This window comes from Myxine glutinosa, chromosome 4, assembly GCF_964187855.1.
Source record: "Myxine glutinosa chromosome 4, kmMyxGlut1.1, whole genome shotgun sequence".
Taxonomy (NCBI): Eukaryota; Metazoa; Chordata; class Myxini; order Myxiniformes; family Myxinidae; genus Myxine; species Myxine glutinosa.
Genome location: NC_136264.1, coordinates 69,794,822 through 69,814,122, shown reverse-complemented (window position 1 = coordinate 69,814,122; position 19,301 = coordinate 69,794,822). Strand labels below are relative to the sequence as shown.

The following is a 19,301-nucleotide window of genomic DNA, read 5'->3' as shown; positions in this document are numbered from 1 at the left end:
ACGTGCGTGATGCAGCTGTCGAAGATGCAATGACGAAGACAAATGAAAAAAACATCGAACAACTGTTTGAGAGTGCCTCTGTTCTCCGCAGTGCCATTGCTTGTCAGAACAAGCACCCATGGCAATTTGAAGGAGAAATGAACACTGATGATGCTGAAAAGCATGTACCCAAAGTACTCTATGCTTTCCTCCGCTGGCTACTGGAAGGACCAGCCACGAGCATTGAGCCAGAGACTATGCGCTCAGCCACTATTCATCGAGATGTTATAACCATCAGTCAGAACATCATGTACGGCTACAAGTCAAAACGCCAAGTCACGTACAAGCCCAAAGAGCCAGATGCACCATTCCGCCATCGCTTAGAATGGCCACAGCAGCTTGCCGTTGCCATTGTAGTCCATCAGTCCACCAGAAACAAGAAGCTTCTGGATTTCCTGCATGGGTTCGGTCTGTCTGTTGATTATAGTCGGATCTTGCGGTTGGAGACACAGCTGGCCAACTCAGTCATAGAGTCTACGACAGAACAGGGTGTATACTTTCCAAGAACCATGCGCATAGGGACGTTTGTCTTCTTTGCAGTGGACAACAGTGACTTCAATGAAGACACACCTGATGGGAAGCGGACACTCCATGCTACAGCCTGGGCACTCTACCAACGACGGGAACATGCACCCTCCACAGATGAACATAGAACACTGACACTACATGACCGAAAGGCCAGACACCGCTCACTCAAGGTTCTGACTGCTCCAGACTTTGTTCCTTGCCAAGCACCAAACAAACAATCTGCCACAGGTACCACGTATAGCTTCAAGACACGGTCAAACCCAGATGTCACCAAGCCGTACTCTGCGACGGACACAGTGTGGCTACTTTCACGCACAATCATGCGAACAGCTGAAGCTGAGGACGTACAAGACGACATCATCCCACCAGATGACCAGCTGCAAGCTGCAGAACCCCAGCATGCTGACCCTGTTGGGTCACTCGTCCACGATCCAAAACAACCACCTGGCAGTAGGATCAAGCATCACGATATCCCAACTTGGACAGCCTACAACTCACTGCTCTCCTCTTCGAAGCCTCTGACAGAGGTCAACGCCCTGCCATTGGTAGCAGCACCAGCCCATGAATGGCAAACACTGATAACAGTCTTGAAACAGACACAGCAAATCAACTGCATGGTCATGGGTCCCGATAGGAAGACAGTGATCACCTTAGACATGGCCCTGTATGAGCGAGCCAAACAGCTGGAGATGACCAGAGATGACTGCAAAGGCAAGTGGGTACTGCGACTAGGGGAGATGCACACTGTGATGGCTGCACTGAGGGCTGCTGGGAATGCCATAGAGGACAGTGGTCTTGACGAGGCTTGGTCTGAGGCTGATATCTATGGCCCAACAACGACCAGACAAATACTGGAAGCCAAGCACATGAAGAGGGCTTTGGAGGCCCACATCACCACTGTCCAAGCCCTCTTCGACCTCTATGTGGACGAATTCTTCCAAGAGCATCCCCATCTGAGGGGCCCATGTACCCAGTCAGCACAACAGGTTGCCCAGAGCTGTCATCTACACAACCGAGAGGAGATGACAAGCGCGCAGAACAACATGCTAGCTGTCCTCGAGTCAAACGAAGTCCTGGAGGCCATGGCAAAGTTTGATGAGAGGAAAGAAGCCAAGAGTCCACTGCAAGTTTGTGCGACGCTACATGCGGATGATAATGCTGATATACACATTCATCCGTGCCACCCGTGATGGACAATTTGAGCTTCACCTGTCTTCACTGGATGAGATGTGCATATACTTCTTTGCACATGACAAACAGAAATATGCCAGGCTGACTCCCCGGTACCTTGCAGAGATGAAGGCCCTGAAGATGACAGATCCAGGGATCTACCAAGAGTTCATGGATGGGAACTTCAGTGTCCATAAGAATGAAATCCCCTTCTGTGCTGTAGGTGTGGACCATGCACTGGAGCACATCAACAGGATCATGAAGGTGACAGGGGGTATTGTGGGCATTACCCAGAATGCCAGTGCCCACGAAAGGTTCTTTCTGACAGCACCAGAGCTGAGTAGGCTTGCTGAAGAAGCCCGTCAGATGGCTGGCTCACAATCAGCTACACGCAAGGATGGAGATCCTTCAATGTAACAATGAACACTGCCAACTAAAAATATTGCACAAAGACATTATAAGTGTACATTTGAACACTAAAGTCCAGCCTTTATGTGATTTAGAAGTGAAAATGATGGAAAAAAATATATATATATGTGTTGGCATAAGTGCGTGAAAATCCAAGATGGCTGCCATAAGAACCCTTTTGATCATATGTAGGTGTATAAATGTGTGTTTATTGGATTAAGTATCCGCAAATATGTACATTTGGACACCAAAATTAACACTCTAGGTCATTTAGAAGCCAAGATAATGACAATTTCGGTTTTCAACAAACGCCATTTTGATAATCCAAAATGGCCGCTATAAAGAACTTGAAAAAAATGGAGACATATTTTTTCTACAACTTCTATCATCCCTAAAGACAACCCAACCAGTGTCCACAAATTAACATTTGAATTCAACGGGAAAACATTGGCCCCCCCACTATTGGTTGAAATGGTGATAAATATCAGACAGACCTGGAGATGGATTGGGAAATGGATATGTTGGTGTGGACGATGGCTGCATCGATGCAGGTGGGCCCACGTCTGTTGACCGAGCGGCCTGACCATACGTGGAGGTGGGGGCCTGCCGAGAAAAAGCCGGAGTAGCAATTGGAAGAGCCATGCGGGACAGGATGTTTAGCATCTGCCCCATCATCGTCATCATGCATCGGGAAGCATCCTCGTCCGCCCGCATCCTCCTCCGGAACATCTCCTCCTCCTTCTGCTGCCACTGTTCTTCAATTTGACGCTGCTGCCTCCACATCTTCTCCTGCAGCTTCTTTATCTCCTCTTTCTCCTCATTCCTCTGCCTCTCCATCCAGTCCATCATGACACCGGAGTCTGTCGATGCCTTACGCTTGAGTCGTCTTTCCGAGCCTGGGATGGTCAGCTGTATTATCTTGCTTTTCGGAGTTTCGCAAGGTTCAGAGTTAGCCGCCGACGTACTTTGCTCTGCGTTGTCTACCGACGTACTTGACTGATCTTCAACAAAAGAAACAAAAAGACAGATGAGTGTTAACCTTGTGCCCATCCAGAAAAGTTTGATTATAAATGAAAAGGAGCAAATTGCAATTGCGCAGCAATGGAAAAATAGTCTTTGGCCTCGGCGATCTTTACAAAGCAAATTTTCAAAATAAAATAAATACAATTCAACACAAGTCCCTCTTAATGAAGCAGGACATCAAATAACTTGCCACGCATGAATTCAGCCATGAAGTGAGGGTGCATGGCAGCATCTTCATCGGACCTTTCTGTTACAGATTCCTCAATGTCTGCTGCTTCTGAAAAGATAATTGTACCCCATTTTTCTTTAATCACGAATAGCAGTGAATACAGAATTTATAAAGTGGAAACGATTATATATATATATATATATAAAATGTACACAGGGTTGCCCAAAAATCATGAGCCAGAGTTTATATATAACTGGTGACCTCATCAGCAGAGGCATAAACAATGCTTTGTGATAGTAAAGCGAATATATTTACTCATTGATTACCATGTGACATTACCACCGATAGAGTAAATTACAGTAAATGTTCGAATTGTTGGCCATTAACTTGCAGGTACTTTTCACTTCCATGTAACTCGTTAAAAGAAGGTACCTGCCATTCAATTCTAACTCCACTCTATGTTTTCTTAATTTTGCTGCCACCACTGAACTGGAAAGAAAGAAGGGGTAATTACTTGTTTTAAATTCAGATTCTGAATCTCATTCAGATCAGATCACAAATTCAGATGTACCATGCATGTTCCGATAAGGACAGAGCATCGTTTCTGGTAAATCAGTTTCTATGCAAGGTTTACACTGGGTGGTTTGCCATTGCCTTCCCAGCAGTGGGGTAGGAATTTGTAATATGTTGTTGGTGCTGGCAATAACTCGCCTACTCTTCGTGCAGGACAACCTGGGATATTTAATGTTCACTAACTAATGTTGGTAGACGGTACGCCCATTTTGCGTCCACCCAAGGGACGGCACACACCACTGTTCGAACCCAGACAAGATAGCTTAGAGGGGAGTGTGTGTACCTGTAGGCTATCCTGTCAGCCCTTTTCAAATTACAACGGAAGTTGAACTTGGGGACGACTAAGAAGAAGACCTTTGTTGGTCGAAAGCTTGTCGAAAATTAAAGATCGACGTCCTGAAGCTCCGTCCGCGTCTGATTTAATCTCCCGATTATATATATATATATACATTGTAAAAAATAATTATTGTTTTCCAACTGCTCAAACCCCATCTGGCTCCTGACATTTGGGCCACCATGTGTGTGTGTGTGTATATATATATATATATATATAATTAGTTAGAAATCATTAATTATAAATCACTTTTGGCTTTTACGAAGGGGTGGGGGTGATAGAGTAAATGAATAGTGTTCCATTTCACATGCAAATTGTACCATGTACGTGATTGCATTCATTTACCTGCAGACCTAATCAAATGACGAGTCGTCAATGGTCTGGAGCCCATCAATGCATCAAGTCTGTCGAAATAAGGACAGATCTTCTGCGCTGCTGCGCTCGATGACACACCGCTCCGGCTCAATGCATCTTTGGCCTTGTAATATTGTTGCCGCAGCTGCTTCACCTTCACGTTCACTTGCGGCACGCTTCTATGAAAGCCGTGCTCTTGAAGATTTCTCGTCATAACTTCGTACGCTTTTGTATTCTTCTTTTTCCCGTCAAATATGCTGAGCACCGTCCGCTCTTCCCAGGTTTTGATGACTATTTCCGTTTCGAAACTACACCAGTTATTTGCGCGCCCCGCCATTTTGCTGTCACAAGATCACGCGAGATTTGCCGTCACAGGATCGCGCGAGATTTACCGCCACAAGATCACGCGAGATTTACCGCCACAAGATCACGCGAGATTTACCGCCGATTGGCATTTGGCAAAGGGTTGAGATATAGAAAATGGTGTCGGGCTAACAGAATACGTTCGTTATTTTCAACAGCACAAATCAACTGAGGAAAAAAACAGATGGAGTGTGAATCAACGCAGTATACGGCTTTGACATCACACAGTCTGTCTGGCTATTAGTATTGTTGTTGTCTTACTCAATAAACCTCGATATTTAAAATAATAAAATTCAACAACACCACGAAATTACGCAAAGCATGCATTTAACTTAGATAACTGAGAATCAAATAGCGACGGAAACAAAGCAGATACGTAGGTAATGTTGACGGACCAAACCCTCGGCGCAGCCAAAGGAAAGCGCGACGAGCTCCAGGTGGTGCAAGTACGAGCCTCGGCGACACCATACCACTGAACAGGGCTTTATACTTCAATGTAGTAACTGCACATATGGGTTACATAGAGGTTTAATCTAATCATTTACTTTTAAACTCCTGCTCCTGGAGAAATCCGCTCCAGTTCTGCGATGACAGCTCCTTCCTTCGTTGCTTCTTTTCTCGACTTTCGTCAGTTCTGTGGTTCATTAGTTCGACGAATAAATCGATGTTAAAGCAAACGCTAGATAATCAAAATTAGAATACTTTCCTCTGATATTTTTACATTTTATCCCCATTAATAACAAATTTAGTATCGCTGCTACTGATTACACTGCCATGATCGTCATATCATGAATAATAAGCGAGACCAGTGATTTTTCTTTCATTGTGCGTACTTATTTCTGGGAACCTACGGTGAGGAAAAAAAGAAGAAAAACAAAGCAAACTCTTAAAAAACTAATCACTACTTTTCGTTCTGTTTCAGGGCATCGGCTGTCAGTGCAACATAAAGTACGTCTGTGGTAGATACGGATTCTCACTTACAATGGCGCACTAAGCTTCTGAAATAAGCTGAAAATACTTGGAAAAGTACATGATAAAAGGGCTGGGCCTCTGCACAGTGAAATATTTGGAGAATCTGCAAATCCAGACCATGTGGGTCAGTGCAAGTAATCATGGGGGAAGGAGGGTGGATAGTTGGGACGACGAGTGGTGAGGGCTGTTATAAAAAAACAAAAAACAAAAACACCTTTAGAGGCCATTTTCCCCCACAAGCGGGGATTGGCCTTTTTCGGGGACCGTGGTTGTTGTTGTTTTTTGGTCCCCTTTTTGAAGCAATGTTTTACGGCCGGATGCCCTTCCTGCCGCCAACCCTTTTTGTCACCTTTTTACGACAAACAGGGAATTACCAGTGAACTGGTACTCAATTTGCCGACCTCGGAAGGATGACAGGCTGAGTCAACCCCCCTGGCGTTAATTCAGCGATCGACCGGGATTCAAACCCAGGATCCTAGGATCCTAAGCTGGCACCCTAGCCGCTAGCCCAACACCAGGGCTGTTATAGATACTTTTATTTGGTTCCAGAGCCACAGGAGAAATTATACTACATTTTTGCATCTATTGCTAAAAGTTGAAGTGGCCGTGTGTATTATTAGCCTGTTCCCCTGCACTGCGGAAGACGGGGTTTTGCAATCACTTCCATATTATGTGTCTGTCCGGCCATAACTTTTTACCATTCGAGTTTTGTCATCAAATTTTCAACAAAGCTTTATTATGAGAATATGGAAAAGACAACTTAATAATTTGGCCAAAGGTCAGTGGCACATAAAATCCAAATTTCATCCAAATGACCTGCAATTATAATAATTTGCATATTGGGTCATTGAATTGGTTCACCAATCAAAAGCTAGAAGTGAATTGTTATTTTAGATCAAAAGGTCAAAGGTTAAGGTTGCATACAACCGTCAATTTTCATCCAATTGACCGTAAAAAGGAAAATTAAAGAATTTGCATGTTGGGTGACTGAATTGGTTCACGGATCAGCTAGGATTTTTTTTTTTTTTCCATTGCTTAGATCAGCTAGGATCAGATAGAATTGGTTCGTTCTCTCTCTCTCTGCTGGGTTCACGGATTGTTATTTTTTTTTTAGATCAAAAGGTCGAAGGTTGCATACAATCGTCAATTTTCAGCTGATCGACTTCACATTTGAGCAGGGTTTGCATATTGGGTCACTGAAGTATATTGCTTTGAGCTGTAAGGGTCAAGATTGCTGAAAATCGTCAATTTTTTAAGCTGTTTTGGTCATGTCTAACATAAGGAAAAAGAAGTTTGAATACAACGCGGATGCGGACGGGCTTTGCATTTTCAGATGCTTTCTAGTTTTAATATATATTCACTGCAACCGCTAATTGTATTGTTGCGGTTTGGGGAAACCACTAAAAAGTAATGGCCATCACTATACAGGCCCCTTAGAATGGTTATTTCATCTCAGACCGTTATTTTAGCCCCTTCCCCTTATTTCAGGTTTGTATGTCTTTATGCGTTGAGGAGGGGAAAGACAGGCCCTCCACTCATAAAAGGGATAATAAACCAGGCAGATGCACAAATATTGCATCCACAGATTGATTTAAAGTCTTGAAGGACAGAAGACAGACCAAAGACCATTGGACCATTTTCACTCAGCACGTGTGCATCCGCTCTAGGCCGGACCCTCTCACAGGCCTCTCTCTACACGTGTTTTTCTCTCTCTTGGCCGGACTCTCCCTGCTCCCTCTCGCTGCACGTGGACACGACAAAAAGGCCTTGGACTTTGCTAGTTTTGCACGTGTTCATTGCTTCCCGTTGGCTGCCGGACTCCCTCTCGGTGCACGTGTTCATGACTTGGACTCTTTCTGCACATGCGTGCTTGCCTGCCCTTGTTCGTGCTGGGACTACCTGCTCGTGTTCTTGCTGGGAATCACCTTTACCTGCTCGTGTTCGGGACTGCCGTTTTCCGGCCAGGTGCTTGTTGGTCAGGTCGAGACAAAAGGCGTCGCAAGAAGCATCTGGTAACATCATGGCCATTTCGCTAACAGGTTCCCAACATTCGTTTTCCCCTCCCTCTCTCCTGTGAATGTGTGCTGGCACCTTCTTGTGTTTATTTGTAGTAATCGTCATAAGGCATATAATAAGCTAAGTTTCTGCTTCTTGTCCCTTTTTCTTTCCTATCGATAAGTTTCACTGTAAATATTTGTAAATAAATCAAATCGTTAAACGTTTCCTTTCCCTCTATCCGTGAATGCCTTTTCTTCCATTGGTCCGCCATTGCTTGCACCCAGAGTAGTGATCGGCTGTAACAAAGTTAGTATTAGCCCGGCGGGTACCAACGGTTGCTCGGCCATCTAAATGTCCATCCAGGAACAAAATAAAGTGGTACGTTCCTGAGGAGGAGAAGCCGGAGGGAAGGTACGTTCCCCGATTGGGACCGTCACGTGGCACAAGTAAGCTATCGTGCGACGGACCAATTGGCGTTCGTAGTTGCTGGTTCGCAACCTGCCGAAGTACGAAGTTTTTCGTGCGTGGCAGCCGCAGGACCGGTAAGTTCTGGAAGGAACGGAGGCTAACCCCCCTCATAGTAAACCCGAAACCCAGGCCGTAACAGTATTAACAGGAAATGCTAGGAAGTCAACTCCTCTCATATCATCCTCAGATATCTACCATATAAAACACGGTCAGTTTGTGTGTTTGTACAGATGTCTGTCCCTCTTCATAAGGATGATTTGTCGGATTTTAAAGACCAATTTTTTAACATGTGTGTTCACTATGGTCTATTTTTAAAGGATTAAACAAACTCTAAAAAGATTTTCCATAAAAGAGCAATTATGCCTCTTCTATTGGAATTGTAGATGGTAGCTTACAAACCGAGCCTAAAGGGCGGTGTACAGAATGGTTTTATTTAATCACAATAAATACAAGGAACAGGGAGGTGAAATTTGCTGCACGTGATGTGCAATTCTCGCAGAGTAAAACGAGTGTTCATTTACGTCTGTAGGATGTCTAATTAATAAAGATAAAGGCACACCTGACACTAGGCCGAGGCTTCATTTCAGTCCTATTTTCATCCAGGAACAGAACAATTATGGTTAACCAATTAGAAAATGCCACTCTTGCATCTAAATGCCAAAAACTATGTTTAAAAGACGATTTGAATTACAGATTCCATGCTAGTTACAGCAGGTTAAAAGTACCTGGCGAGCCAAACTGAGTCAGTGTAAACAAACACAGCACATGCACAAAAGGCCTCGTTAATATCAATTGATGTTTATATTTTGAATATTGTAGAACACGAAACTGCAATTTTCGCAGTACTTTGATTTTGAGTTTTACAAAATTCACGGAATCTCCTCCGAGCATGCATGTGTCGTGTACTGCCACGTAGCCCCAGAGTAAACAATGCTCCAGATTCTAGAGGATGAGGAACACTGTTCCTTTTGTTCATTTGCCTCCTGATCCATTCTAAGTTATAGCTCTTCCACTAGCCTGCATACAAAAAAAGAAGTGCTTCAGCTAAAGGCAGACATCACGAGCAGGGTAGAGGGAAGATTTGTCAAAAGCAGCAAGAAAAGTAGTGCTGTATGAATACGAGGAGATATGTGGCACAGGATTGCACGTGAATCTGATCAGGATGTAAAAGGAATGGTTGGGATGAAATATCTGTATGGGAGAAAAGCGTTTGGAAGTAAAAGGCTGAAAACCTTTTTGTAATATAGTCCACTATAATTGGTTGTTTTCTGTTGCAAATGTTTATTCAAGATTCTTTAACACAATATGCGATGAATAATCAACACATTCTACACTGACCTGAGGCAAGGAAAATAAATTCTCAAAATGCTACATGTTAAAGATAACGTTGTTGCAAATTCTGGGAACTTTTTGGATGAAATAAACGATTGATACATAAATGATTGTTGTTTTGTTTGAAAAAAAAAAGCCATCAGAATCCAGCACTTAAAAAAAAGGGGGAAATTCTGCATAAAAACTCCACAAACAAAACTTTACCAAATATAAGCTGCTTCGGCATATTGATGTGGCAAACTCTCCTAGTACGCTGAATTTTGCTGGATTTGTACGGTTAGAACATCCATTCTGGAATACTACACAATACATCCCAGAGGGAATTGGTATTTTTATGGAGAGAGAAAGCAAACACACTCAGACCAAGACGCTTTACTTCAAATATGCCATCAAGCACACTTCCTGCTCTTACCTGTTACCCACCAGCATCCTACTTTCCCTCTGCTTCACTACCTCCACCGGCTTGTCACAACTGCCACTTGCAACTTGCTCTCATTATATAAATGTAGCCTCTTTGATGTTCCGTTTGAGTACATGCCTCAAGATCAGCGGCCATCGGTTCATATATCACATAGTGTTGATATGTTAAATAAATAAATAAATCAGTTGCCGTCCATATTAATGTAAAGGTATGCAGGTTTGTCTAAAAACATTTTGGATTGTACCTCATTCTTTTTTAATCATTTGTTCCTTTTCTCCTTCAATAATTGCCATATTTTGATATTATTGTATCACAATAACCATTCTGTCATCAATTCCTGTTTTCCCCTCTGTTTATTATGACCAACCAATGTTTTGTCAAAGACAAGCGTTGTTATCAGAATCCCAGGCCCTGTAGGCCATCCTCCACAAATCGCCGGTACGTGGCCATGAAGCGTGCAACAAAAGCTTCGATATGCACGATGGCTTTGCTGCCTTGACCAAGGCGATGTTCAGCACGGGCAGCTGCAGTCACCACCTCCTCATGCAGTTCCACATCGCACAATGGTATCAGTTCTGCCACCAAACCCTGCAGGCAAGCACATGGGGAAAACAGGAAACATGACATTCAGAAAAAATTCTTGGAAATTTTGGCCAGCAAATGAAAATAGCAGCTTTGCAGTCACGTGAGATCATTGGATCAAAATCAACCTAAGACCAGTCGGCCAGCAATAAGTGAGCCAAGGCAACATAAAAACAAGTTTGGTTGCAATCACTGTGACAGAACCCTTTATAATAATGACCGACTCATAACTGTCGAGCAAATTATAGTTCCACAAGTTGTCCATCTTAGCTTGATTCTCAATAAAATAGGACTCTAAAAGAGTCAGCAGCACAACGTCACAAAAAAGAACATTGCTTTACAAGCATTTCCCATCCTCATATGTAAACTACATAAAATGGAGCAAGTGTTTGTATGCATGTTTGTATTTATCCACTCTATACCCATTGGTTTGACAGCTGTTCTGATGCCACCCACAAATGCAACCTGAAAAGAAAAAAAATCATACGTCTGCCATTTTGGTGCTATGGTAAGGACAGGTCAGGTATGGGGGCATGTGCCGGGGCAGCGCGTCGCCGCATCCACTTTCCGACGGTACTCCAGTGGCCTCCATCTAGCCACCCCACAGCCTGATGCCTGGCCCATCCCTATCTCCTTGAGATGCCAATCAACCTGCTGCAACCACGAGGCACGCGGTCGGCCCGTTGGCCTCCTCCACTCACGAGGCATCCTTACTTAGAGTATCTGGTGATCTGGATCAGCATCCGGAAAACGAGCCACATGTCCATACAGCCGCAGCTGACGCTCACGGCCCATACAGGAAACAAATCTCATCTGAGTCTCTCTCAGCAACTGCTCATTGGACACAAAGTTGGACCAGCGATAGCTAAGGATTATCTGAAGACACTTGGTTCCAAAGGAGTTAAGTCTCATTTTCTGGCCCTTGGTAAGGGTCCAAGTCTCGCATCCAGAGAGCAAGACTGGAAGCACCAAGGGACTTAAAGACTCTGACTTTTGTCCTCCTGCATAGATACCGACAGCACCACACCCCCATTATCCAGTGAATCCATGACTCCCCAGGCCCGATCCAGACGTCTATCAACCTCTGTCTCACAACATGAGGAGACATGAATAACACTGCCAAGGTAAGTGGTTCTCTTCGTGACCTCAGCATCTTCGCTACAAACAGGCACAGACAAGACAGCAGCATCCAAGATGTCATTGAAAGCCTGGATATTGGTTTTGACCCAGGAAATCCGTAATCCCACCGGCTCCGCCTCCTCATTCAGTGCCTGGAGGGCCCCGGTAAGAATATCCAGTGTCTCCGCAAAGATGACTGCATCATCTGCAAAATCAAGGTCAGAGATCTTGACACTCCCAAACGATGCACCACAGCCTGACCTCTCCGACATCCTCCCCAGAATCCAGTCCATACAAGCGCTGAAGAGTGTGGGAGCCAGTACACACCCCTGCCAAACTCCAGTAACAACTGGAAATAAGTCAGAGATGAAGCCTCCACACCTCACAGCACTCTCAGTACCAGAGTATAGTTCAGAGATCAGATTGATCAGCGTTGGTGGCATCCCACAAAGACCAAGAATCCTCCAGAGGGCATCCCAATTCACTGAATCGAACACTTTGCGGAGATCAACATTGGCTGCAAGCAGCCCCCGAAGAAACTCTCGCTTGCGTTCGGTGAGGACCCAAAGCACAAGGATATGGTCAATCGTTGACCTCTTTGGTGTGAAGCCCGACTGCTCTGGTCGCTGGTGCTTGAGCAGATGGTGGTGAACCCTCTCAAGAATGATCCAAGCAAAGACCTTGCCTGGCAACAAGAGTAGTGTCATCCCTCGATAGTTGTTGCAGTCCTGGTGATCACCCTTCCCTTTACAGAGGGGGACTACAAGGCCCCTATTCCAGTCAGTTGGGATGATGCCTGTACTCCGAACCGAGCACAGAACTGCATGCAATGGTTCAAGTATCTGCCGCTCCATTCCTCATCCCTCAGATCGGCAGTCTGCAGCCACCTCACTCTCTGCAGACATGGACAAAATCACAGACTGGTCAAACAAGTGGAACATGTCTTTCAATCCTGACAAATCTCACACTCTTAAAATGTCTCTCCGAAAGGACCGACTGGAAAACACTCCCATCTACTTTCTCAACAATCCTCTCCAAGAAGTTCTGTCGCTCAAGCTTTTGGGTCTCACTATCTGCCATGATCTTTCTTGGGAAAAGCACATCTCCAAGCTGGCCTCCAAAGCCAGTCGCCGACTGGGCATCCTCCGTCGTGCGAAGTCCTTCCTTGGCACACCTGAGCTCCTCACCACATAAAAGGCTTTCATCCGCAGCTCAATGGAATACTGTTCCCCCCTCTGGGCCGGTGCTCCTCCTCACACCTAGCTCGGCTTCACGCTGTTGAAACCAAAGCTTTCAGAATAATTGGAATCTCCTGCGATGAAGCTAACTCCGAGGGCATTTCACTCACTCACCGCAGGCAGGTTGGTGGTCTTTCTGTCTTCTACCGACTCTTCTCCGGCCTTGCTCCCCCAGCTCTCTCTGTGCTGTCCCCCCAATATTCCTTCAGGTCGCACAGGATCTGCCTGCAACCCTCTTATGGTTAAACGGCCAAAATCTAGGCTCTCTGCTCACCTTCACTCTTTCATTCCCCTTTTCTTCCGCCTCTGGAACAAACTCCCCCACTCCCTTCAATCCCACTCCTCCCCTCCAGGTCTTTAAAACAGCTGTTCACCACCATCTCTTATCTTCCCCCATTCAAAAGCTTGATCTTTTCTACCCCCGCTAATTCACCCCAGATACACTTTTTTTTGAAATTACAACTTCTTTTCTGGAAGTCCTTGCAGTGTTCATATGTTTTATAGCTCTCCCACCTCCCCCCAAGCCCTCCCCCTCCCACATTTCTCCCGATGTCCCTGATCTCAAATGTTGTGTTTGTGTCCTTCCCCCTCTCTCCCCATCTTGTCTACCGCTCCCCTTATTTTTTGTGCTTTATGTGTCAGTTTGACTTTTTGTGTGATTAATGTTCGCTCTTTCACGAGCCTCGATCTTGTATACAAAAAAGTACAGCATTTCCACCAGCCTTGAGAAGCTCAGCATGGATTTTTTTTTTTTTTTTTTTTTTTGTATACTGAATCGAGGCTCGTGAAAGAGCTAAAATGCAAGATGCCACAAATCCCAGGAGATTTGCAAAGATGCAAAGATGCCACAAATCCCAGGAGATTTGCCCCTTTCAGCCGATTCACCGCTGCCTGTGTTTCCATAAGTGAAGACGGTTCACACTTAATTGGGGGGGGGTTGGAGGGGGGAGGCGATGAGGGTCAACATTTGGGATAGCAACACCCCTGACATCCAACACAACAGCCGGTGGGTCAGCCTGGTACGGCCGCTCAAAGTAACCAGCCCAGCGGGCGTTCACTTCAGACTCCTCTGTCAAGAAGCCACCACCCTCTGCAACAACTGCAGTACACCTAGGGACAGGCTTAGAGGAACGCAATGCACGGATTCCTCTGTAGGCAGGACGAGCATCACATGTCCACAAGTGATGCTCTACCCTTTCACAGATTCCTCGCACATAGGCCTCCTTGTCCGCCCTCAGCGAGCGTATAGTTTTACGCCTCAGCTCAAGGAACAGTTCAGCTCTGCCATCGAGCCTGGTACGCTATAGTAAGCTTATTCGAAAGTGTCATATTCACAATTACCGTGCCCTCCCAACAAGGTTTTCATGCAGTGTAAAACAACCTAAGGGACTGTTAAAAAGATCATCAGATATCGAAAGGTTGGAGGCAATAGGCATCGTGGGCCTTGTGAAGGTGACAATACATATAGGCCTCAGGCTTCGGACATCTGGTGTCAGCCAATGGCCCAGTAGAATTGGAATTACTGAGCTATATAACCACGGTATATTATATATGCACATACGCAGTATGCATATGTTTTTGTTTCATGTGCATAACCTGGATTATTTTTTATTTTTGGGAGCGATTTGAGCATTGGTCTGTTACCTATACACTGCCTAAACAGAAATAGTGTTGCACGTTTGGAACAGGATTGATACTCTACGAATGTGGATACTCTACAAATGCAAAAATAATTGATGCACAATTTTGTTGAAAGAAACCAAAAAGAGTTATTGACCAAGATATACAAAAGGTTCTGCCGATGTTGTTTTGTGTCCTAAACAATCCACATTATTCTCAAATTCAGCCATCTGAACTCAAAATGGCCAGCCAAATAGCTTTTACTCACTCATTCTACCTTTAGGATCAAGTCCGCTGGAATGCAGTGACCGAGAAGTTCATAAAGTCGACCACGCACCTCAAGAAGCCTGTGCATTGTATAGAGGGGAAAGGGAACAAGGTATGTGTCAATTCAAGCCTACAAAGTGCCATAAGTGTCCAGGATGCCAATGTTTCTTCATTTTCCACAGTACTCTTAAACTCCAAGCAATAAATACAGTACATAAATATATTAAGGCATTTTATCCACACCTTCAATAGGTAGGAGGCAATCTATCACTTGCACCCTGGCCAAATTCAAGATTCCTGCCCTGACTTCTTGTGTTGGAGTGGCAACCCATCCATGATTTCAACCACAACTAAGAAACCGCTTTGGCAGAAACAGCACTCCATATAGAGCATGGTAGAAATTAATGATATAGGAACTTTAAAATTAGTGTATTATACAAAGAACAGTTGACTACTTCATGCATACATGTCAAATCAAGAATGGAGAAATTTCAAGTTTGGCAACATGATTTTATAGTTGCAGCAACTCATAACACCCCTAACAGTCTGAATGGTACAAGCATACCGACAAACCTTTACCAATGAAAGTCAAGAAAATTTCATTGGCATTATTTTATTTTTTTTAACTATCATGACACACTGATGCGCATGCACGCGCGCGCACGCACACGCGCGCACGCACACGCGCGCACGCACACGCACACGCACACACACCTGTTAGCTTCATTACACGAAAACCAAACCAACTTAAACAAGAGGTGACGTTAGTCAAAAAATATTCTCACATGATCTGATCAAACTATTAGCTAAATATAACCCCCACGTCCAAAGCCCTGGTGTTGGGCTAGCGGCTAGGGTGCCAGCTTAGGATCCTAGGATCCTGGGTTCGAATCCCGGTCGATCGCTGAATTAACGCCAGGGGGGTTGACTCAGCCTGTCATCCTTCCGAGGTCGGCTAATTGAGTACCAGTTCACTGGTAATTCCCTGTTTGTCGTAAAAAGGCGACAAAAAGGGTTGGCGGCAGGAAGGGCATCCAGCCGTAAAACATTGCTTCAAAAAGGGGACCAAAAAAACAACAACAACCACGGTCCCCGAAAAAGGCCAACCCCCGCTTGCGGGGAAAAATGGCCTCTAAAGGTGTTTTTTTTTGTTTTTTTTTCCTGACATGATGGAAAATACCCTCTCAGCACAAACCACAAAACTATCCTTTACTGAAGATATTCTTGCAAATCTAATTAGCTGAGATGAAAAAACATTATAACCGATTTTAATTGGTACATTACCAGATGGAAAGGTATACAAGACTGCTGAGAACTAAAATAGTCAACTTCATGATACACACTCGTACCAAAACCATTCTGTCCAACTCCAACACTTCCAGATACTGCACATTATAATCACTACTACTTTTGTCTGCTATCAGGCTATCTCGGTAATAAATCCTGCGATTCAGTTTATGAAAAACCATGTAGTTAACCACATCAATATCATCCACATAATGACATTTTGGAGATAACATTAAAACCGAATGTGCCACTGGATCGTACCATGATGCAAACTAGAATGGCACGCGGTAGAGCGTGGCACACCTCCACCAGGCTGAACAGTTTATGTTTTGTATCCCAATGATAGGCTGGATCTGGAGTCAGACCTGAACCAAAATCTAATTGGCTTGTTCTTGTCACCTAACCAACTCGTCCACCAAGTTTAGTCATAACTCGTCCATAACTTTTTAAAATATCATGTTTTATAATTGCTTTTTGCTCGATCTCTCAAACGTGAAGAATCACTTACAATTAAATAATTATCATATCCAAATCCAGATTCAGATCTTCACCAAAATTGAATTGATTCGTCCGTGCCACACACCCAACCAGTCCACCAAGTTTTTTCCAAATCCGTCCGTCCATAACTTTTTGAGATATCGTGCTATGTATCGGTTTTAGCCCTATCACAATGGTGAAGAATCACTCATAAATTAAATAATTATTGTATCCGAATGCATATTCAGATCTTCACCAAAATCGAATTGATTAGTCCTCATCACACACACAACCTCTCCACCAGGTTTCGTCCAAAACTTTTTGAGATATCCTGATATGTATCGTTTTTGGCCCTAACTCCCAATGGTGAAGAATCACTTAAAAAAATTATACGAGCCAGATCCAGATCTGGATCTGGATCTTCACCAAAATTGAAACAATTCTTCTCGTCACACACCCAACCTCTCCACCAAGTTTCGTCCAAATCCGCCCACAACTTTTTGAGATATCCTGGTCACAAACATACAGACAAACAAACAGACAGATGAAAAATCACTCATGGAGTGACACGTGGCAAAAGAGAACAAATTAGAATGGCACGCGGTAGAGCATCCTTTTGATCTCACAAATAAATTGATGGTTGAATTATGTAACCTGATATGCAAGTAGTCTTCAAATTAAATTAATCAGATGAAAATTGTGTTTTAGAAATCTGGCCTATGTTGACCTTTTGGCCTATGTTGACCTCAAAATTAGTTGGTGATTGGTTTCAGTAAGCTGATATGCAAATCCTATATAGATTTCAAGTCAATCTGATGAAAATTGAGGATTTTAGAAATGAGAAAAATGGTTGACCTTAGGCCTATGTTGACCTTTTGGCCTATTTTGATCTCAAAAATAGTTGGTGATTGAATTCAGTTAACTGATATGAAAATCCTATTCAAATTTCAAGTCTATCGGATGAAAATTGAGGATTTTAGAAATCTGGCCTATGTTGACCTTTTGGCCTATGTTGACCTCAAAAATAGTTGGGGGTTGAATTCAGTGACCAGATATGCAAATTGTCTTCAAATTTTAAAATAATTAGATGAAAATTGACAATTTGGCCTACGTTGACCTCAAAAATAGTTGGTGATTGGTTTCAGTAAGCTGATATGCAAATACTATTCAGATTTCAAGTCAATCAGATGAAAATTGGGGATTTTAGGAATTTGAAAAAAGTAGTTGACCGTTGGCCTATGTTGACCTTTTGGCCGATGTCAATCTCAAAAATAGTTGGTGGTTGAATTCAGTTTGAATGAATGAATGATCGTTTTAAGGCCATTTTTCTCTGCTAGTGTGGGGGTTAGCCTTGCGGGCCCCATGACCTCATGGTTCCCTTTTTGAGGCAATATTTTTATGGCCGGATGCCCTTCCTGACGCCAACCCTTAGTCGACTCTTACGATGTGCAAGGATACGGTGTACGTATTCTAAATCGGGGTACACACCGGGACAATTCATCCCAGCAAGCTGGTACTCAATTTGCCAACCTCAGAAGGATGACAGGCTGAGTCAACCCCCCTGGCGTTAATTCAGCGATCGACCGGGATTCGAACTCAGGATTCTAGGATCCCAAGCCTGTGCCCTAACCGCTAAGCCAACACCAGGTTGAATTCAGTTTGCCGAAATGAAAATCCCATTCAAATTCCAAGTCAATCGGATGAAAATTGAGGAATTTAGAAATGTGAAGTGGTTGTTGACCTTTGGCCTATGTTAATCTCAAAAACGTTGGTGGTTGAATTCAGTTAGCTGATATAAAAATCCTATTAAAATTTCAAGTCAATCGGATGAAAATCGAGGATTTTAGGAAGTAGAAAAAAGTGGTTGACCTTTGGCCTATGTTGACCTTTTGACCTATGTTTATCTCAAAAATAGTTGGTGGTTGAATTCAGTTCACTGATATGTTAATCTTATTCAAATTTCAAGTAATTCGGATGAAAATTGAGGATTTTAGAAATTTGAAAAGGTTGTTGACCTTTTGGACTATGTTGACCTTTTGGCCCATGTTGATCTCAAAAATAGTTGGTGGTTGAATTCACTTCACCGATATGTAAATCCCATTGAAATTTCAAGTCAATCGGATGAAAATTGAGGATTTTAGAAATTTGAAAAAAAGTGGTTGACCTTTGGCCTATGTTGACCTTTTGACCTCAAAAATATATAGGATTTTGTCGCACCAGGAACTCTACCATTTGGTGAAGTTTAGTGAAGATCAGTTTAAATTGTGACCTGTAGGCAAGTACAAGTGAGCGGACAGAAACAAACACACACAAACCGGAGTGATCAACATACTTGTCAAAAAATTTTTGGGTTTGGGACAAGTAACAAGCAGACAGACAGACAGGGGTGAAAACATAACCTCCATCCACCTTTGGTGTCGGAGGTAATAACACTCAATATAAAGCCATCACGCACACCTCTGAGGAGTCTGTTGGGAAAGGATGGCACTGGCAGTTTCCCGAAGATACACTTCCCAATCCGCTTCGGGAATGTTCTGGTCTGAAGTGAATGGGTATCTG

General features: G+C 43.7%; 2 protein-coding genes across 5 annotated transcripts in view; both read right to left on the bottom strand.

Moving 5' to 3' along the window:
* Window positions 1–5,671, bottom strand: part of NAXD (NAD(P)HX dehydratase) — a 48,396-nt gene extending 42,725 nt beyond the window's left edge. The window contains exons 1-3 of one of the 3 annotated variants that reach the window (XM_068112499.2): window positions 5,507–5,671; window positions 3,359–3,445; window positions 2,640–3,146 (exon numbers count right to left, since the gene is read on the bottom strand). In XM_068112499.2, the coding sequence (XP_067968600.2) occupies window positions 2,640–3,146; window positions 3,359–3,445; window positions 5,507–5,606 (694 nt within the window). In that variant the 5' untranslated portion in view covers window positions 5,607–5,671. Of the gene's footprint in view, window positions 1–2,639; window positions 3,147–3,358; window positions 3,446–4,589 lie in introns of all 3 variants that reach the window. The other 2 variants (XM_068112498.2, XM_068112497.2) reach the window with 2 other exon arrangements.
* Window positions 5,672–9,660: 3,989 nt separating this feature from the next.
* RFC3 (replication factor C subunit 3) overlaps window positions 9,661–19,301 on the bottom strand; it is a 34,672-nt gene continuing 25,031 nt past the window's right edge. Inside the window, exons 7-9 of one of the 2 annotated variants that reach the window (XM_068112491.2) lie at window positions 19,200–19,298; window positions 14,989–15,058; window positions 9,661–10,740 (exon numbers count right to left, since the gene is read on the bottom strand). In XM_068112491.2, coding sequence (XP_067968592.1) covers window positions 10,549–10,740; window positions 14,989–15,058; window positions 19,200–19,298 — 361 coding nt within the window. In that variant the 3' untranslated portion in view covers window positions 9,661–10,548. Of the gene's footprint in view, window positions 10,741–14,979; window positions 15,059–19,199; window positions 19,299–19,301 lie in introns of both variants that reach the window. The other variant, XM_068112492.2, reaches the window with a different exon arrangement.